The 22,846-nt window shown below is 36.9% G+C and overlaps 1 protein-coding gene across 1 annotated transcript in view; it reads left to right on the top strand.

The window, feature by feature from the left end:
- IPO11 (importin 11) overlaps window positions 1-22,846 on the top strand; it is a 205,851-nt gene that overhangs the window by 169,251 nt on the left and 13,754 nt on the right. Inside the window, 1 exon segment of the mRNA XM_043978159.1 lies at window positions 6,404-6,488. Coding sequence (XP_043834094.1) covers window positions 6,404-6,488 — 85 coding nt within the window.

Here is a 22,846-nt window from a genome sequence, read left to right as displayed (position 1 = left end):
GACTTGCCCAGGGTCACACAGCTAGTAAGTGTCAAGTGTCTGAAGTTGGTTTTGAACTCAGGTCCTCCTGAATCCAGAGCTGGTGCTTTATCCACTGCACCACCTAGCTGCCCCCACTTCTCCACTTTTAACCTCTCAGCCCTTGGTTTCATTATTTTCCAGCTTCATGGTATATCTTGTTCCAGTCCCTAACCTGGTTTTGCCCAGCTCCCAAACTTGGACCCTGGCATTGCTTTTCACTTTATCCAACAAGCCTAGAATGACTATTTGTTTTTTGTTTTGTTTTTAGTGAGGCAATTGGGGTAAGTGACTTGCCCAGGATCACACAGTGTTTAAGTGATCTGAGCTGATTTGAACTCAGGTCCTCCTGAATCCAGGGCCGATGCTCTATCCACTGCGCCACCTAGCTGCCCCTAGAATGACTATTAATCCACACATTCTCTTCTGTGACCCTATACCTATCATGTCATATTTCTAAATAATAATTATCCCCATCCCTTTTCAGGCCCAGGAGACCCTAACCCATCCAACAACACTTCCTATGGACAGAGTTAGTTCAAGAAGTATTAGGGTTAGTGTAAATTTTTGTTTTGAAGGGAAATGTGTATTTTCTAAATTATTTGTTCTAAACTGTACTTTCTAAAATTATTGCTACTATAAAATTAATGGCTATTGCACCCATTTTGGCAGTAAGTATTTATCATTAATTAATATTACACTATTAGTAAAATATTGACCATGTGTCTCTCCAGCTTCTTCTTTAGTTTCAGGCTACAGGCCTAATTACCCGTACCTCCTAAGAGACAGCATTCCAAACCAAGAGTTGAATTGAGCAGAGAGCAAGAAAGGAGAGTAGAAGAGAGACCCTGGTCTGCCCAGGGATTTTATCCTCCTTTAAATAGAGGTGTGTCACCATACATTGATCTAAGCTGATTGGTTATATAGCCTAATGACTTGAGAGTGGTCTAGAGAGGGCAAATTCAATGTCTTAGGTGTGCTTTTTCCCCTTGCTAAACAAAAAATCAATCTGCAATCCTTTTGTTCACCTGGGCTCATCCCCAGGGAAGATTTAAAACTTCCTCCTAAGATTGAATGTTCTGGGTGAAGGGGAGAGAGCAACTAATAACTGGGTGTCTGGGTGCCCAAGAAATTCATTATTTAAAATTATTTTCTCACAAATGAAAGGAAGAGAGAGAAAATTAGAGAAGGGAAAGTGACCCAGTAAGGAGGATATTGTTAGGGGCCAGGCTGAGAAAGAGGGTCTTGGACTTGGATAATTTCAATAAGAGTGAAGAAGTGATAAAAATCAAGATAGCAAGAAATTTTTTTCCAGGTAGTATGAAGAGCCTTGAAGTCAGGACATCTGTGTCCTGTTATATGTCGAAAGCTTGTTCTTTCTCCTGTCTTTTCTCATTCAGTTCCTTAGGCCTTGAATACCCTTCTCCCTCTTGTTGAATTCATATATGTCCTTTAATGCCACCTTATTCACAAAGTCTTGCTTGATTCCCCACTTCAGATAATGGTCTTTTCCTCTGAACCTCCATTATTTGTTGTTTTGTACCCCTCTACTGCACTTATATTTTGTATATGGCAGTTTTCTGTGCATGTATCTTATTTTCTTCCTAGACTGAGTTCCATGAGGGCAGGAACTATGTCTTATTATTTAGCACAGTATTCTGTACATTGTAGGCATTTAATTGAATAGACCCACCTTTACTAATTAGTTTGGGTTGGTTAATCACTAAATTTTTCTGTGCCTTAGTTCCCTCATCTATGAAAATGAATGAGGCTGGAGTCAAAAGTCCTTCCAGCTCTGAACTTCTTTCTGTGAACAAACAGTATGTGGTAGCTTGCTAGATTTGGAATTTGAAAGACTGTTAGGCAGGTCAAAATTAAAAAAAACACCCAAAATACTGAGTTACTTAGAGAACTTCCTCTTCCTGTTTATTCATAGATTTTAAAGGGACAGTCTTTTCTGTTTCTTTTTTTTATTCTCAATTGTTTTCCCAATTTAGAATGAATTAATGCTAAGAAAGAAATATTTTATTTTATTTCATTTTTTGCACCTCTAGAAGAAGCTTTTGCTGTTGAAAGGAATCATCCCTTTTGTAGTCTCTGATGAACAATTTCCTTAAGTGATTATTCCTAGTTCTGAGTTTTTTTTTAAAAACCTCTTTAACAAAGCACCTGTTCACACCCTTAACATGAAATGTATGGAAGCTGAAAAGCTGTTGTTAGGGCAGATTGATTTCTGGATGCTCATGTGAGAGCTAAAACTCAACACTTAAGGACTCATTCTAGTTCTAAGTAATTAGAATATTGGAAAGGAAATTTTCTGCCTATACTGAGTGACCAGTTTATAAGACCCTTCTTACAAGATTATATGCTGATATTCTCATACTGAAATTTATATTTTAAAGTTGTAGTTTTGTGATTATGTTTTTACAAGCTTTCTTAGAGGCATTTTTCTATTTAAAAATTTAAATTTAGATTTTTCTTTTTAAGCAGATCATTAAAGATTTTATGTTATTTTCATGAATGTTCTACAATCCTTCTATAATCATGTATGATAAATACTTAGCATTATATAAGTCAATAAGATTTGATGTGGTTCTTTATATAGGAAGATTAAGAAGCTTGAAATTGTATAGATTTAAAAATTACTGTTGAGTCTCCTTTTGAGTATTTAAGAATACTGGCAACTAGTTATTCTTCATTTAATTAATACCTATAAGAATAAGCCTTTTCATTATTAAATAACTAAAGAGAATCATCTTCTGTATAGCTTTTTTGCCTGCAGTGTATTTATCTTGTCTTTAAACAATATTAAGTAAGAAAAAATGCCAATGTGGTACTGTTGTGGTATTTGTTTGTTTTTAAATTGGACTGGTTTTAGGATGCTAGAAGAAATTTAAATTGATTTGAGGTACAGAACTCATAAAATCTGCATCATTATAGTGAGAGATCAAAATATGTGATAAAGAAATTGTTTTATAAAAATCCAGTGACAAGAAAGCTGAATTGGAACAGGGAGGGTACTTGAATTTAAATGCCTGCTCTATAACTCATCCCCTTAGTCTTATTGGGTGTAAATATCCTTTTTTCTTTTTTTTTTTTTGTGTGTGTGTGTGTGTACATACACATATACATACATATGTACATACACCAAATACAAACGAATAATTAAGTTCTTTAGATAAGAAGCAAATGAGTGGTCAGTTAGATACAAAAAGAAACAGGAACTATACTTGTCTGGTGGGAAGTAGTCCAATTTAATTTAACTGGAGCAAAAATTATTTCATGGGAATAGTATAACATTGAAAACTAGAAAGATAGGGTGTCATAAATTGTAAAAGACCTTAAGTTTCAGGCCCAGCAAATGTTTGACCCAAGAAAAAAACACATGACCAAATCACGTAAAGAATTTTTTTTCAGTGTGAAGAAGAGGAGGGAGAGAATGGAGGCAGGTATGGTTGATAGAAGACTTGATAATGGTAATGATGTCCACACTGTAGTAGTCCAGAGAAGACCCATATGAGCGACTTTACACAGGTAGAACCAACAGGATTTGGTAACTGATTGGGTTCGACAAGTGAGGGTGAAGTGGATTCTTTGATAGCACTAAGATACAGAGCATGAGAAGTTGGGCGATATTGTTACAGAGAAAAGACAGAATGGAATAGGTTTTGTGAAAAAAAAAAAAGAGCTTTGGCTTTTCTTGTTTTGTTTTTGTAAATCGAGTTTGAGTTGCCAGATGACACATTGAGATAGTGATGTCTATCTATAAACAGTGGAAATTTAGGTCTGGAGATTAAGGGAAGAGATCAGGGTTGAAGATGTACAGAATGTCCCTAAAGCCTTTAACTTTTAACTGCTTAAAGGTACACTAAGACTTTTTGGGTACCTTGTTGGTCATCATCATGCTGCAAGTGAGGCCATGGGGGTGAAAAAATTTTTTTTCAATAAGCATTTATTAAACACCTATATTATTTCAAGCACTGTGCAGGATCTGGAGATGTAAAGACAAGTGAAACAGCCCTGTCCTCAAGGAGCATTCTATTAAGGGAAAATAATGTACATAGGAAATTAAATATAAAATATATTTAGAGTAATTGCTAGAGGTCCAAGTCTACAACTAGGGAAGTCAAGACTGATTTCCTGTGGGCAATGACACTTGAATTGAGCTTTGATTGAAGTTAGAAATTATGTGAGGTGGAACTGACATTAAAATAGGAGAATGTAGGCTCACAGACTTAAAGGTCTCAGGGGTGACTTTGAGGTCATCAAATCCATCCTCTGATATGAGGTAGCTGAGATCTAGAGAGTAGAATGGATTTCCCTCAGGTCATTCTGACAGTGAGTAGCAGATCTGGGATTCTAATTCAATGTATCTGATTCCAAATCTGAATCCTGTTCTTTTATGCAGAGGGATAGTAGGTCATGCCCTGGGAATGGCCAACTAGACAATTTGGCTAAGAAGTGGGATGCATGAAGGAAAGGAATGTGAAAAAGCCTCTGAAAGAGGGTTAACCAAAACATATTGTGTTTTATCCTAGGGGCAGTAGGGAGCCACTAGAATTCTTGACTTAAGGGGATGATATATTCAGTCCTATATTTTAGGAATATCCCTTTGACATCCTTATGGAGAGAATGAATTAGAGAGGGTAGAGATTTATAGAGAGTAGGGGAAGAGTTCAGGTAAGAGATGATGAGGACTTCAATTAGAGTGTTATTGTGTGAGCAGAGAGACCAGAAAGTTTCAGTACTGCCAAATTTCTGCTGGCTTTGCTGGCTATAATCATCTCACATCTTTATAAGAAAGGAAGTCAGGAAATGGTATTCTTTCTCTGTGATCTGTGTGTTGTATGGAAACTTCTGACTTCCTAGAATCTTCATAAAGCACTTTAAATTTCCTAGCAGTGAGTTTTAAAGCATAAATCTCATTAATAAATACCAGACGTCACTTAATGATGTCTCATATTTGGGTAAACATTTTACATTATGATGATCATAGGTATGGTGTTTTCTAGATGTAGTAAAGTTATATGACTGCTGCACCTGCAAACTTCATACAAAAACCAGGTATTTTTTTTTTCCCTCCTTCCTCCCTGAGGCCATAAGCAATCAGATATAGGTTATAGGGCTACATTTATATAAAACATTGACATATTACTAATTTTGTATAAGAAAACTCGAATAAAAGAAAAAAAGAAAGAAAGTGAAAAGTAGCATGCTTCACTCTGTGTTCAATCAATATCAGTTCTTTGGAGGTAGATGGCATACTTCCACTCTGCACAGCTTTCTCTTGGTTCTGCTCACTTCACTATATATCAGTTCAACCAAGTCTTTCCAGTTTTTACTGAAATCATTTTGCTTGTCATTTCTTTTCTTTTTTTTTTCCTTTTTTTTTTTTTTTTGCGGGGCAATGGGGGTTAAAAGTGACTTGCCCAGGGTCACACAGCTAGTAAGTGTCAAGTGTCTGAGGCCGGATTTGAACCCAGGTACTCCTGAATCCAGGGCCTATGCTTTATCCACTGCACCACCTAGCTGCCCCCGCTTGTCATTTCTTAATAACACAATAATATTCTATCACAATCATATACCACAGCTTGTTCAGCCATTCCCCAACTAATGGGCATTCCTTTGATTTCCAATTCTTAGCCACCACAAAAAGAGCTGCTATAAATATTTTTCTACAAATAGGTCTTTTTTCTTTTTAGGGCTGTCTTTAAAAACCAGGTATTTTACTCTTGGACTTGTCCTGATCAGAATTCTAAATGATCTCTATGCTGTATTATTTTAAATCAAATATAAGCATTCTAAAGTCTGTTGGGACAATAGGATGATTTTTCCAGAGAAGAATTAGTGGAACTCTTATGAGTAATATTTTCTGCTGCTTTACAGTTAGAGGTCATGGAGTTTCTTTGGTGTTGGTGAAACCTGTTCCCCAAGGAAATTCTGCAACTCTTCCTAAATTCAGTTATATTTAAAATGGTATAGAAATTTAATTTTTTATTATTATGTAATTACAAAATGAAAAATCTTAATGTAGCATGAAAAACACTTCCTAATTTATCTGTTTAGTTCCATCAGACTTTGGAGTTTTGCATATTTTTCTTTTGCTTTTACAATAGAGTTCATAGAGGTTTTCTAGGGGCAGTAGGGGGTGGGGTGGGGCTTATTCCTGCACAGGAAATTTATATGACTCTCATTAAATCAATACACTCAAAATAGTATACTATAGGATTTATTATTATATTATTATTGTGAAATGAAAAGCCACTTCCTAATTTATGTTTTGGTTTCATCAATCTTTTGTAAGTTATACTTTTTAATTAGCTATTTAAAACTCTTAATTTGATTTATTGCCATTATCTCTAATTTTTGTTTACTACATTCTTAGCTGCATGTTGATGTCTCATTTTGAAGAGCCCAAAGTAACAGAGGATGAGGAACCTCCTTCAGAGCAGGACAAGAGAAAGAAAATGGTGAGTTTGACAAGTTCTTTCCAACTGTGAGATTTAAAATTGGATATTAGATCATAAATCTCCCCTCTTTAACCTTTCCCTTAATTTATCTCCCAGACTAGTAAATGGAAGAAGCTTCTGGTTTTCTAGTTAGAGCTTTTATTGTATGGTAGTCACAAGGTGATGTTGATTAGAAGGATAGGAAAGTAGAAACACAATACAAATCGTCTTAAGTCTAAGCTTAGTCTATATTTCGTATAAAACTCACCAAAAACCGAAGGCCACCTTTGGGGAGAGAGAGACCGTGTCAAGCGCGTGCTGCTGACCGCAAGCCGGGCCCAGTTGAACTCTCATCAGCATCAGCCTGTGCAATGCAGTCAGGAGACCAGCAGAGCAGGAAAAAACCCCCACTTCTGTTCTCTCCTTGCCTTTTAAGCTCGCACCCCGGAAGTGGAATGCATAGCAGGCAGTCTGACATGCGCAGCAGGCGGACTGTCATGCGTAGCTCATGTAGTTGGTCTCCTCCCCGAAAGGGTGGTCCTTAAAAAAAAAACCTGGCGTCTTTCAGTCATCCTAACCGACTGTTAAAAAACTTTCATATTTTTTTACCACACAAATATTATACATTAATAAATATTCTAATACAATTTCTCTTTTTGGGGGTGGGTGAAAATTGGTGTTTATCCACAGGACTAAAATGCTGCTGGTATTAAAAGCAAGAAATTGTTTTTCCAAATATTATTGTAATGATCACTTCTTAATACAGTAGTACCTCATGAGAACTCAGAGCTTTCTAAAACCTAGAACTATTCAAGAGTAGGATGAATGCTTTGGGAGATTTTCCCTCAAGCAAAAGCTGAATTTGCTCAGTGTTACAGGGAAAACTCTTCATCAAGTATGACTTAGACCAGGGCTTCTTAAACTTTTTTCTACTTGCGACTCCTTTTCGCCCAGAAATTTTAACACAACCCTGGCATATAGATATACAAATCAAAGTTATACTAAAGAGTATACCAGTCAAATATGTTACTACAAATTTTTGCATTCTCCCACAGTTAAGAAGCTTGACAGACTAAATGATCTCGTAAAGTTGCCTTCCAATCTGAATTTTCCATTTTGACCCTTTTATACTGAATACTATGAATGTGATTCATAAATTTACTGAAATTCTTGGTTTTCTCTATTCTCACAGTTCCCCCTAAGCCATTTTTATGACTACATCATAAATATTCTTCAAATTTCCTGAAATGTGTGTACCTACTAATAAGTTGTTTCGTATTTTATTATGAAATTTGATGAAAAACAGGAAAAAAAGCCATTATATTAGTCATGACTTGTAAAAAGCTATGATCGAAACATATCTTTCATTCCTTTGACAGAACCTAGACCTTTTCATATATGGCCAATATATTAACTTGTTTTGTTTGACCATACATATCTGTTATAAAGCCAAGCTTCCACTTAGCATTTGGTGGGTTGGTGCAAAAAGAGCCTCTATAATAAATTTTCAAAAATACATAGAAAAGGGCAGCTAGGTGGTACAGTGGATTGTGGGGACCAATTTTTAATTGGGGAGTGCTAGCTAAGTGGCTCGCCGCAATATTGGGACAAGGAAGGAAACCGGCAGCCTCCCTCAAAACAGAACAAGATTTATTTTAACAAGAACAAACTTAAAAAAAACAACACAAACAGGATCAGTAGGATCAAGGGAAAGGAAATAAAAATGGGGAAAGGGAAATTATAATACCTGAAAAAATACCACCACCCAGGAATCAGTTGAAAATACGCTGCAGAAAGCCTGTCGCTTTCCAGCTTCCACCTCAAATGCCCAATTCTCCTCCCCCAAACCTAGAAACACCCCACATAGTCCCAGCCAATGGGATGGCCGCTCTGACAGTCACATGACTGCCCTCACTAGGATTCCAATCATCATAATTTTGCCAGGCCCATGTAGGCATCGCCGAGTAGTAATGACGTGAGGTGCCAGAGCCCTGGCAACGGCTACAACCAGTGGGTGGAGCACCGTGTGGCCTGCGGAGCCCCAGACCAGCACACAAAACCCTCAACTAACAATCAATTCCTTACATTCCCTCCTTTGTTTTGTCAAGAAACATGGGGTGTTTCCTTGATGGAACAATAAACAATAAATAAATTTTAAAAAATAACAGAATATCATAACCAATGCTAACAAACAATATACTAATAACAATATAGGAAAGGGAAAAAAATATTTACAGATGATGTATATAGTAATAGAAAGAAAAACAAAAATGTCCATTTAAAGTCCTTAAATCTTGTCTTCAAAGGAGGGTTTGAGATGTCATCAGGGGAACTGGATTTCTGGCTGTCTATGGATTCTGGTTGTCTCTGGAACTGCTGGATTTTCATTAATCTTTAGCATAGCAATGTCCAAAAATGTTCAAATTAAACAATGAAAGTTCTTCAAAATATACAAAACAAGTTTAAACTTGATATATATACCGCATATTGGAGTCCCCCTTTAACTTTAATAGTAACAGGAATAGCAGATTTAAGGAGCCCCACTTCAGTAGAGGATGAGGCCATAGGGACTCAGAAATGTCAGAGAGATTTTGGATGTATCCCCCTACTGCTCCTTGAGCATCTGCAATCAAATTGGTAATAAATGAACAGTATCCTCTGGCAACCACAGAGAGAGACAGCCCCATCTGGAGCACAAGATATGGTTGCTCTAAGTTTACAAAGGAGATCACGACACTAATAAATTGACAGGGGCATTGGGCATAAGTAAAAATGAATGTTCTACAGTTAAAGGCCCCCATAGATACCATGCAGGGGTTAATTCTGCCACTCTTTGGGCCTTACCTGAGACTCCTACCACATTAAAGATCCAATAGCATTGCATCCAGGGTCTAGTTTATGCACTAAGACTTATTTAGAGGCTCCTGTATCTAACAGACAATCATAATACGTATCCCCAACTTTGAGGTCACATGGGGTCATTACTCTGGGGAGGTGAATTGGATTGATACAAGAGGGTTCAAAAATTCAGATCTGGAAAGTAAAGCTTTCTGTATTTTCCACTTCTCCCCTGGACACCGTCAGTCCTGTGTCTCCCTCTGAGGGATTCTAGAGTTACCCCGATTCTGATTCTGTCCTTCTGTACCTCCCTGATAGGGTCTACGAGTATACTGATTCTAATTGTAATAAGGTCTGTAATTATCTTGGTTGTTTCCTTTCTGGTAAAAATTTCCATAATTATTCTGGTTTCTTCTGAAAAAATATTCCAGACCCTCAGTTACTGCCCACCTGAGTTCTTGCTTTCTAATTCTTCATTCTCTCAATGAGTGTCCTTGCTTTTCACAGTACTGACACACCTTAGGGGTTTTGTCCTGACCTTTAAACGCCTGACCTGAAAGTGCTGGTGCCAGAACGCTTTGCTTAGCCGTATTGTTTTCGTTCGCCTCAAAGATATAGGTGGCAATTTCTTTAAGCCTTTCTACAGCCATATCTTTCCAGCCTGGACACTGTGCCATAAAAAATTTACGTATCTCTGGCAATGATTGATATACAATATAGTAATCTTTTGAGTCTAGTGGGTCCAGTCTTGTAAATTGCCTAGCAGCTTCACAAAGTCTTTCATAAAATCTATTAGGTTGTTCATTAGGCTCCTGAGCAAGTTTTAAAAACTTTTGCCAGTTGTCAGATTTCTTAGAACAGGATTCCATTCCTTTCAGTAGCGTTTCCCTAGCATTTTTTAATTCTTGGAATTGCTGTGGATCATTATAATCCCAGTTTGGCTCCTGGAGAGGCCACTCTGTTAACGCTTCCCCAGAGGCCACCAAGGAATTTCCTGCTGTGACAATATCTGCAATTTCACTTGGGGATAGTATAATTTCCATAAGACAAGTGACATTGGCCCAAGTGGGTTGATATGTATTAAATATAGACATTAACTGCGAAATTACTGACTTTGGATTCTGATCAAACCTAGGTATAAGTTTCTTCCATGCACACAGATCATTTGGACTGAACAGGCTATATATTTTACTCTGTGCTCCTCTGGGGGCTGTAACATTCTGTTAGGGGGAGCAGTTTTTTCTGTTGATCTCATTCTAAAGACTGGTCTAAATCTGTTTCTGAACTCAGGTCATCTCCAGTAGAGGGACCTGTACTGGTATCCCTCTGAACATGTGGTCTACTATGATCACATCCCTTCCTCTCTTTACAGCTTTTTTGGAAAAAATACCACATTGCAATAATGACAATAACGAGAATAAAATTTATAGCCATTTGAGATATGATAGTGGTATAGTAAAGTTCTAATTTAGTTGTAATGCTTCCAGTAATATTGTATATATCTCAGTGGGAAAGATAAACTCTCCAGACCATTGTTCCAAAGATTTTTACTGTGTTTGTGAGGAGGAAACCAGCAATGCATGAATAAGTATTGAGCAAGCCAACAGTTTAAATCGGGACAATATGCTGTCCCAAAATATGCCAATTAGAATATACAAGGGGGAGCCAAAATTCAATCATGGTGCAGTTCAAAATGAACAGGCTTTTCTCTGACAGCAAGATAAACGCTAAGGTTTTTTAAGAGCAAGGAGATTGCCTAAGGGGGCAGTGGGGTAGGGGCAATAAGGGTCCCCCAGGTTAGTTGGCTCCTGGCCAAATAAGGGGGAGGGGGGGGTGGGTTAAAGAAATTCACTAGGTTAATCAACTCCTGTTGACTCGCCAAAAACTGTGGGGATCAATTTTTAATTGGGGAGCTGCTAGCAAGTGACTAGCTGCAATATTGGGCAAGGAAGGAAACCGGCAGCCTCCTCAAAACAGAACAAGATTTATTTAACAAGAACAAACTTAAAAAAAACCAACACAAACAGGATCAGTAGGATCAAGGAAAAGGAAATAAAATGAGAAAGGGAAATTATAATACCTGAAAAAATACCACCACTCAGGAATCAGCTGAAAATACGCAGCAGAATGCCTGTCACTTTCCAGCTTCCACTTCGAATGCCCAATTCTCCTCCCCCAAACCTAGAAACACCCCACACAGTCCCAGCCAATGGGATGGCCGCTCTGACAGTCACATGACTGCCCTCACTAGGATTCCAATCATTGTAATTTTGCCAGGCCCATGTAGGCGTAGGCAAGTAGTAATGATGTGAGGTGCCAGAGCCCTGGCAAGGGCTACAGCCAGTGGGTGGAGCACTGTGTGGCCTTCGGAGCCCCAGGCCAGCGCTCTACAGGATAAAGCACCAGCCCTGGAATTCAGGAGGACCTGAATTCAAATCCAGCCTCAGACACTTGACACTTACTAGTTGTGTGACCCTGGCAAGTCACTTAACCCTCATTGCCCAGAAAAAAAAATGCATAGGAAAAAAAGTAGAAGGGAAATATAGGAAAGGAAATGCATAAGGGACACAGAAATTCACTACTACCTTGTTAAGCATATATCCATATTTCTTTATTAAAAATCTTTATGGCAAAAATTCAGAATTTTTTGTACAGTCAGTCCTCTTCCATTTGTATTTTGAAATGTTTGTGATTGTTGAAGATCATTGTGTTTACAATGAAAAAGAAACAAAGGAAAAATTTAAGAATTACTAAGATTATCTTAACAGTTAAGCCGTAATCAAATTGAATAAAAAAATAGAGGGCAATGTGAAATATCTTCTGGGAAAAACTGCCAACCTGGAAAATAGGTCCAGGAGAGATCATTTGAAAATTATTGGTCTACCTGAAAACTATGATCAAGGAAAGAGCTTAGACACCATTTTCCAAGACATTCTCAGGGAAAATTGCCCTGAAATTCTAGAAGAAGAAGCTAAAATAGAGATTGAAAGAATCCACCTATCACCTCCAGAAAGAGATCCCAAAAGAAAACTCCTAGGAATATTATAGCCAAATTCCAGAGCTCTCAGGTCAAGGAGAAAATATTGCAAGCTGCCAAAAAGAAAGAAATTCAAGTACTGTGGAGCCCCAGTCAGGATAGCACAAGATCTAGCAGCTTCTACATTAAAGGACCAGAGGGCATGGAATATGATATTCCAGAGGGCAAAGAAATTGGGATTAAAACCAAGAATCACATATCCAGCAAAACTTGTATAATTTTTCAGTGGAAAAAATGGGACTTTAATGAAAAAGAAGACTTTCAGATATTGTGATGGAAAAGACCTGAACTGAATGGCAAATTTGACTTTCAAATACAAGACCCCAGAGAACCATTAAAAAAAAAAATGGGAGCTGGGGGACATACCTGGGGTCGTACAGTGGACGACTGTCTTGCGTCTGAGGCCAGGTTTTGGCGGGGATCCCCCTGGGTTCAGGGGGTGATGATTTGTCCCACTGTGTCACCTAGCTAGACAATAACTCTTTAGAGTTAATTGAGGGGTGAAGGGAATTCACTGGGGGAGGGGGAAGGGCAGAAGTGAAATCCTACATGAAAGTAACAGGAAAAGGCTTATGGAGTGGGGGAAGAGATGGGAGAGGAGCAGGGCAGTAAATGAATTTTACACTCATCACAAAAGGCTCAAAGATCTTAAACTCATCAGAGCTGCCTCAAGGAGGGACTAATAGACACTCCCAAGTGGGTGGAGTAATCTATTTTATCTGGGCAGTAAATGAGCCTAACACTCATCAGAATTGGCTCAAAGACCTCAATCTCATTAGAATTGGCTCAAGGAGGGAATACTGTACACACTGAATTGGGTAGAGTAATCTCTCTAACCCTGCAGGGAAAATAGGAGGGGAAGGGAATAAAGAGAGAGGGGCAAAAGAAGGAAGGGCAGAGTAGGGGAGGGGGACAGAAGCAAATCCCTTTTGAAGAGGGATAGGATGAAAGAAGATGGATAATGGAATAAATTATCATTGGGAAGGGAATTAGAATGGAAGGGAAACAGTTAACAATAGTAATCATTGGGGCAGCTAGATGGCGCGGGGCAGCTAGATGGCGCAGTGGATGGAGTGCGGCCCCTGGAGTCAGGAGTGCCTGAGTTCAGGTCCGGCCTCCAGACACTTAACACTTGCTGGCTGTGTGACCTTGGGCAAGTCACTTAACCCCAACTGCCTCACTAAAAAAAGAAAAAAGAAAAAGAAAAAAAACAATAGTAATCATGAAAAGAGAAAAGGGGGAAAAATTGTACAAAAAATATTTATAGCAACTCTTGGTGGAGGCTAAGAATTGAGAATTAAGGGAATGTCCATCAATTGAGGAATGATGGAAAAATCTGTGTTATATGATTGTAGTGGAATGGTCTTTTGCTACAGGAATGAAAAACAGGATGATCCCCGAAAAACCTTGAAAGGACTAATGAACATCGATGTATGGTGAAGTGAGCAGAGCTGAGAGGACATTGTGTAGTGACAGCAGTATTGTTCAATGAGTAATTGTAAATGACTTAGCTACTCTCAGCAGTAAAATGATCCAGGACAATCCCAAGGAACTAATGAGGAAGCATACTATGTACTGCTATAGAAAGAACTAATAAAAAGAACACTTGTGGATTGTACATATATAACCTGGTTGTGATCTTGTGGAGGGGAGAAGGAAAGGGAGGGAGAGAGAGAGAAAAATTTGGAACTCTAAATCTTATGGAAATGAATGTTGAAAACTACCCTTACATGTAAATGGAAAATAAAATAAATGTTTGTTGTAAAAAAACCCCAAAATCCAAAACAAAACAAAACAAACAAACAAACAAAAAAATCAGTTATGCCCTTTGTAGTCTGGAGTCTTCAAGTACTTACTTTGAAATACAAATGTACATATAATAGGGACACAAAATACTGTGTATTTAGTTTGGATTTTTATGATCTTCTTAGTTATGCTATTCAGATCATGATCTTTGTTCATTTGAATCTGTACACATGCATTCTGAAGGACTCTATCCTCTACCTGTGGCTTATATTATTATGCTTTTCCCCCCTTCTTATATCCTGGCATTTATCTTAATATATTCTGCTCTACTGCCTTTTCGTTTAGGATTTTATCGTTCACATATGTCCTTTTTCTTATTTTTTCCTCAAAATACCATACTCTTATGAACTATTCAGTTGTTAATATACCTGTGGAAATATGTACACATTGATAATAACAATACCTGCCCTGCCTTAAAATGAGACCATCATATTGAAACCAGATAGACGTTTACCTGAATCATATTGCCTCCTTCACTTAGAATGAAACCCCTTGGAGCACTTTGTTCTTCTCCTTTCTCTGTGTAGCACTAAAGCATACCTATAGTGTCCTAGAAAGACATGAAGATGCATAACATTTACCTAGACAGGAATAGAAACCTGTAAGTGAATACTTGATATTCTGTTCATTATACAATCAGCAGCTTCCTTATTTGGTTCTCAGGGTTGTTTTTTGTTTTGTTTTGTTTTTTTAAGTGAGGCAATTGTGGTTAAATGACTTGCCCAGGGTCATACAGCTAGTAAGTGTAGTGTCTGAGGCTGGATTTGAACTCAGGTCCTCCTGACTCCAGGGCTGGTGCTCTATCCACAGCGCCACCTAGCTGCCCCTCAGGATTTTTTTGAACTAATGTGTATACAAGTAGAGTTCATTAGAATTAGAGGTCAACTCTTTAAACTAAGATATTTAATCTGCTTTTCACATTACCTCTATTATTTACTCCAGTAATACCATCTAGTGGTTTCTATTTAGTTATTTGAGTTCTAACCTTATCTTAAATTTTGCCTTAATCAAAATATTTTCATGGAAAAAAAAGTAGTATAATACATTTTGAAAAATATTAATTGAATTATATGTTCCATCCATTTTTTTCTCAACATTGATTTATGGCTTATACTCTAAAGTTGTTTTTTTTTAATTACAACTATGGTTAATAAGCATTCTATAGAGCAACTCTTTTTTATGTACTAATTTTAAAATCCATTTCTTCTTGTTAGCTCTTTGATACATATTTTTCTTGTTAATGCAAGTAAATCATATATCCAGAGCCTAAAGGCTATGTAACATACTAAGGCTAACATAGCAAATTATTTGAGTAAATTTAGTTAGGAATATATTGTTTATAATCTTCATAGCTTTAAACACACAAAATTAGTTTCATTGTTCATTTCTCCAGAGTTTACTGTATAAATTACGTATGATTCTTCAATAAGAACTTTATAATTGTATACCAATTTGCTTTGTTTTAATTTGCATTGTCACTCTTACACTGTGACATGTTTAATATAGAAGGTTTTTTGAAGATAATCTAAAGGTGCCTTATGCTGTCATTTCAAATGAAAATAAAAATATAAATATATGTTTGCTGGTAGGTGGGAATGAGTTATTTAAAACAAAAAGTCAAGTATTAAAACTTTTTCATTTAAAAAACAAAATTTCCTGCCAGTCATTAAGTATGCCCCAAATACATGTTGTATTGTGGAAAAATCTGAACTCTAAAAAAGTGCCCTTGTCCATACAGTCTTGACCTCTTGACCATCCCTTCCATTGAAGGGGAGCATTGTCGCTAAAAATCCAGAATCATGGGAAATTGACTTAGTCACTTAGAAAATGTATTATATACTTACATTTGACTTGTATGTGTAACAATCTGAGAATACATAGAATTTTAAACATTAAAAGTAAAGTTACCATCAAAAAGAGCTATAAACATACAGATTTCTTACCTATAACTTTAAACTATCTCTTCCATTAGAATGAACATACACTTTGAAGGCCTATTAACTTTCCTTATACTTATCATACTTTAGCACTAGAGATAAGCAATATGAGAATATAATTAATATTTGTGGAATGACTGAGAGAAAAATATAGTTGACATCTGTACAAAATTTTTGTAGTGGCTAAGAATTCGAAATTAAATGCCCATCAAGTGGGGAATGACTAAACAAGTTGTGGTATATGATGGTGATGGAATAATATTGTGCTATAAGAAATGACAAGCAGGATGATTTCAGAAAGACTGGAAGACTTGTATGAACTGATGTATAGTGAAGTGAGCAGAACCAAGAGAAAGTTGTGCACAGTAACAGCAATATTGTTTGATAAAGAACTGTGAATGACAACTTTTCTCAGCTATACAATGATCTAAGACAATCCCAAAGGGACTAATGAAGAAGCATGCTCTCCAACTCCAGAGAAAGAATTGATATTGATTGAAACACAGAGTGAAGCATGCTATTTTTCACTTTCTTTTATTTTTTTTTCTTTTATTCAAGTTTTCTTGTACAAAATGACTAAATTGGTAATGTTTTACATAATTGCACATGTATAACATGTCTGCTTACCACCTCAGGAAAGGGTGAGGGGAGGAAGAAAAGGAGGATAAAATTTGGAATTCAAAACTTTAAATAAAGGAATATTTTTATTGGGGGAAAAATAAATTTTATAATATACAAAAAAAGAAAAATACAGATGGACTATATCTTTGTACCAACTGATCTCTTCCAACAAGCTAGGTAAGAATTATGTGGGTTGCTTCCTCATGCTACTACTTTATATGCTTTCTACCTGTGCTTTATGTGAATGTCAACATATGAAAATATTGTTGATGGCCAAGCCTTAGCATCAGGAAAAACTCTATTCAACTCCATCCTCTGATACATACTTGGCTACTTGATCCCAGTGATCCAGGAAAACCTCTTGGTCTACAAGTTGAAGAACAGTGGCTAAATTCCCATACTAAAGAAGCCTATTTGGGGTTGTTAAGGGCTAAAATTCTAGCTAAACTGTCTAAAATATTGAGTGGTCGCCAATAAATTGTAAGCTTTAGCAAAAGTTAGACTTTTAAGCATTTATTAAGGAGAATAAGAATTTGGTAAAGAGAGAGAGAGAAAGGCCTAGATTCCTATCTATTAAAGGGAGAGCACATTTCTAGCTCTGCTCTCCACCAGAGTCCAAGGAAAGAGAGTGAGACTGAGTGCCAGTCTCTTCCTTCCTCCTCCCACTAGCTTGCGTCACTTCCTGACGCCAAAAAAAAAAGAACTCCTGGTCTTGCCCTCAAAGACCTTCGCTTCATGGGCGGAACTCTTGTACAGTAAGTCTCCAGCAGGTGGCGTCATTCCAGTCGGTACAGGGTTAAGTAGATAGTTATTTATACATATAAATTTGAATATATATATATATATTTGAATGGATTCACAAAACTCAGCATAGTAAGTGTATGTGTAATTACACTTCTAACCTTTTAAGACCTTTTTAAGATTACTCATTAAAATTGAAAATATGTGGAAGTGATCATCATCATTTTATAGATTTTTGATTAAATTTTTTAAAAAATTAAGATATAAGCTAGAACTCTCTGAAAAGATAATGAACTGGATTCATTTGAATAGTGGGATAATGGAGGTGGTATAAGTATGATAGTAAAAACTAAATTTTTAGTCAGAAGACAGTGATAATGCAAGTCATTTAACTGGAAACTTGACCAGGAAACTTGAGTCTGATTAATTGAATAGTATGGAGAGTATAATGATATGGTGGAGCAGTAGTGTGGTATAATAAGTAGTGATTTTGACCTTAGAGTTGGGAAAATATGAGTTCGGGTCCTGCCTTTTGATACATGCTGTCTTTATGACTTTGGGCCAAGTTACTTAACCTCCCAGGTTCCAAGATGATAGTTTAAGATTACAAAGTTGTTGTACTGTTGCTGATCATATTTATTCACTTGAATATCCTTATTCCCATGAAATAATAGATCTAGATGAAAAAAAAATCAAGCAACAAGCATTTATTAAGTGCTTATTGTGTGTCATGTCCTATATTAGGTGTGAGGATACAAAACAAAGCTTTTTCCTTATAATTTCTGAAAAATAATTAGTCCCTGTTCTCAGGGAATTTTTATTTTTCAGGGACAACAGTTTGCATTAGGTAGTGAATATAGAATAAGGAATTGAGGATGTGGAGAAAAAACATTATCTATTGATTAACCAATGTGTATGCAGGCTGGCAAAGTTACGCTTTCCTCTGGATAGTGAGTTTGATAGTATAGTAAAATTCCCTGGGAGTATTGTAGAATCAAGGCAAGGTTAAAAGCATCTAGCCGATAATTTCTTTCTTGCTTAGCCCCTAAAGGAATGGGATGTAATGGAGAGGTGAATATAAAAGCAAATCTGTTTGGACTACCTCAATACTGTGTACTTTCCCGTTTTTTTGTCCTTAATTTCCTACAGAAACCAAAGAATATGGAATTAGGTATTAAACTGTACTTAAAAAAAAGTTTTCAGATGCCCAGTTTGATAAGAAAGCTTTGGGGGGGGTAATATTTTTACTTGGTTATTAAAAAAAATAGCAAATGCTTTTCTCTAATTTGCAGTCATAAGTGGATTTTGAGTTTTTAAAATACATAAATTAACATTTGAATCACTATAATATACCCCAGAGAAAGTAATGAGTTACTTTCTTCTTTTAGTTTTAATTAGAATTATAACAAACTTTAAAACAACCAAATTAAAATTCAACTTTTTTTTTTTAATTAAAAGCACCTAATGATGAACATTTATTTAAATTTCAGTAAGTGGAATTATTTGGTTAAATCCCATTCCCTCATACATTTGTTATTTTTCATAGTTGTTGATTTACTTAAGTAACACTTTTTATGGAACATGCAATTATATGGACTGTCAATACAGCTTGGGGGTATACTTCCCAGTGGTCCCAGGACATGGTAATGGGAATGTTATCTTGGGGTATCCAGGCATGCCCATCTATTTTCTTTTTCCTCTTGTGTTCCTGCTTAGTTGTTGTTGTTTTGTTTTGTTTTGTTTTGTTTTTTTGTTTTTTTGGTGGGCAATGGGGGTTAAGTGGCTTGCCCAGGGTCACACAGCTAGTAAGTGTCAAGTGTCTGAGGCTGGATTTGAACTCAGGTACTCCTGAATCCAGGAACCAGTGCTTTATCCACTGTGCCACCTAGCTGCCCCAGTTGTTGTTGTTTAATAGATCTTTTATTGCTTTTTTTTTTTTTTTTGTATTCCTCTCTTTCCAGAGAGACATCCTTGAAAGCATTTTTTTTTTTAAGAAAGTAAACAGAGAACAGGGAAGAGAAAAAAAAAATCAGTTAAAGCTGATCAATACATCACCAAAGGTCCAATTCCAGTACAGTGTTCCATACTTCTGGGGCTAGTCAGAAGTATCTTCTCATCTCTTGTTTGAGGCCAGCTTGCTCTTTATAATTTCTCAATATTCATCTTCCACTGTTTTGGGGTAGTTAGTCTCAATCCACACTATTTTAGACATTGTTTATGTTGTTTCTTGGCTCTCCTTACTTTAGTTTGCATCAATTCCATGTTAGTCCTTTTTATGCTTCTCTGTATTCATCATATTCTAATTCTCTACTGCATAATAATATTTTAATTTATCCATGAACCACAACTTGTTTTTTTATTTCTCAATCTCTGGGCATCTATTAAGTTTACAATTCTTTGTAACTACAAAAGTGCTACTATAAGTTGTACTTTTTTATTGAGGGACTAACCATTGGCATTTTAAGTTTAGCAGGGGATCTTGGATCAAAGAGTATGAACATTTTTCATAGCATAATTTTAAGATGTTTTACAGGCTGATTAAATATTTAATTCAGGCATCATCAACAGTACTTTGTCATGTCTTATCTTTCTACAGCCCTTTCAAAATAGATTTCTTTGCATTTTTGTTCATATTTATCAATTTTTTGTTTAAGGTAAAACCATAAAGTTCTTTTATTATCATTGCTTTGGAACATTCTTAGTAGTTTTCGCTTATTTTTAGAACTATTTGCTCATGTTCTTTGACCACTTATCTTTTGAGGAACAGTCTTGTGGACTTAAATATTTTTGGATATCAGAATTTTATCTTCAGTCTCTGTTGGGCTTTTTCCTGCTCTGCCTAAAAACTCAGTCAAGTCTACCCATTCTTTTTTTTTTTTAGTGAGGCAATTGGGGTTAAGTGACTTGGCCCAGGGTCACACAGCTAGTAAGTGTCAAGTATCTGAGGCCAGATTTGAACTCAGGTCCTCCTGAATCCAGGGCCGGTGCTCTAACCACTGCACCACCTAGCTGCCCAAGTCTACCCATTCTTTAAAATTCCTCATTTGCTCTGACCATGGATTTCTTTCAATTTCTATTTTACCTTCTGCTTCTTGAATATCAGGGCAATTTTCCCTGACAATTTCTTGGAAGGTGATGTCTAAGTTCCTTTTTTGATCATGGTTTTAGGTAGTCCAATAATTTTCAGATAATCTCTCCTGGATCTATTTTCCAGGTCAGCCATTTTTCCAACAAGATAGTCACATTACCCTCTATTTTTTCATTCATTTGGATTTGCTTTATTGTGTCTTGATTTCTCATAAAGTCATTAACTTCCATTTGCTCAATCCTAATTCTTTTTTTTTTTTTTTTTGTATTTTTATGTATTGCGCGGGGCAGTGAGGGTTAAGTGACTTGCCTAGGGTCATACAGCTAGTAAGTGGCAAGTGTCTGAGGCCGGATTTGAACTCAGGTCTTCCTGAATCCAGGGCCAGTGCTTTATCCACTGTTCCACCTAGCTGCCCCCTCAATTCTAATTCTTTTTTTTTTTTTTTTTGGTGGGGCAATGAGGGTTAAGTGACTTGCCCAGGGTCACACAGCTAGCAAGTGTCAAGCGTCTGAGGCTGAATTTGAACTCAGGTACTCCTGAATCCAGGGCTGGTGCTTTATCCACTGCGCCACCTAGGTGCCCTCCTCAATCCTAATTCTTAAGCAATTATTTTCTTCAGAGAGTTTTTGTATCTTTTTTTCCATTTGGCCTTTCAAGCTGTTGACTTTTTTTTTTCCATGACTTTCCTGCATCACTCTCATTTCTCTGTTTTTTCCTCTACCTCTCTTATTTTATCTTAAAAGTCCTTTTTGAGCACGTCTGTTGCCTGAGACCAATTCATATTTTTCTTGGAAGTTTTGGACGTAGGAACTTTGACTTTGTTATCTTCTTCTGAGGGTGTATTTTGATCTTTATCACCAAAGGAACTTTCTATGGTCTGCAATTTTTTCTGTCCATATTCCTAGCCTATTTCTTAACTTTTAAGTCCTTCTTAAAGTGGAGCACTGCTTCCAGGATGCACTGTCCCTAGCTTCAGGTGGTCCAGGGTGGTACAATTTGAGGAGAGGCACGTTCTGTACTTCCCTGGCCTGTGCTCGGGTCTGTAAGTTACCTCAGGCCTGCTTGCTCTTTAACCCAGGAACAGAAATCCGGTTCACTGTGGTTTCAAGCTCTGGCATGCCTATGCCCCTTCCTGACCTGGGCTGCTGCCATTCAAGACTGCTTCCTGGTTCCAAACAAGGAGAACACAATAGAGTTCTGCCTCAGCACTGGCAGAGACCCCTGCTATCTTACTTCTCCGCTGCCGCCCCCCCCCCACCCCGGCCAATTGCTCAACCCTCTCACCAGTCCGTGAACTGAGTTCCAGAAGTAACTGCTGTGGCCTCTAGCATGGTCTGCCCAGAGCTGGATCATGGGGCTGGGTGCCACTCTCACCCCAGTACAAGAGACTTTTCCCGTCAACTTTCTAATCCATCTTTGGCTGGAAAATGATCTCACCCCATTCTTTTGTGGCTTCTGCTGCTCCAGAAATTGTGGCTTTATTTGGAGGGATTGTGTGGGGAGCTCCATGAAGTTATTGCTTTTCCTCTGCCATCTTGGCTCCTCCCCTTAAAATCTCCACTTATTATCTAAACTCCTTCAGAAAGCTGACTAAACTGAGTGCCTTCCCTTCCTCTCTGTCTTTTCACCAGTCTCATTTCAGACCTCACTATTCCACTAAAACTGTTTTCTCCCAAGTTAGCAACGATTCCTTAATTGCCAAACACAGTGTCCTTGTCTCAGTCCTTATCTTCTTTGACCTAGCGGCAGCTTTTGAGACTTAATCTTCTCCCAAATCCTCTCTTTTCTAGGTTTTTGTGACACTGCTCTCTCCAAATTATAACTTTCTCTTTGTAATTAAAAACAGATGACATTTGCTTATATTTTATAAGTGGAATTATTTTGAAAAGTTGAAATTCCTTTCCTTCCTTGTCCGCTTAGTAATGCAATAATGCATAAATAGAACCTAGAAAAAGTTGGTTTTGAGGTAATGATGTTTTCTTGATTACTGTAGAAAATTATCAGTTTGTAGAATTATATGTATATGTGTGTGTGTGTGTATATATATATATATATATATATATATATATATATATATATATATATATATATATATATATATATATAAAACATTTGTTTTAAAGGGCCCTTAAATGCTCTATGTGCTCTTTGGTTTGTAAGTTGAATACTTATTCATTTTATTCCTATTTGCTCCTGGAAGGTAATACTATACTTATAAGAACCCATAGTAAATGAAACTTACAAAAATCCCAATCTGCTTCACTTATTCATTTAATTTATGTTTCAGAGTAATTTAATTAATTTACCTTTA

Source organism: Dromiciops gliroides, chromosome 1 (assembly GCF_019393635.1).
Source record: "Dromiciops gliroides isolate mDroGli1 chromosome 1, mDroGli1.pri, whole genome shotgun sequence".
Classification (NCBI taxonomy): Eukaryota; Metazoa; Chordata; class Mammalia; order Microbiotheria; family Microbiotheriidae; genus Dromiciops; species Dromiciops gliroides.
This window is presented reverse-complemented; position numbering and strand designations above follow the sequence as displayed.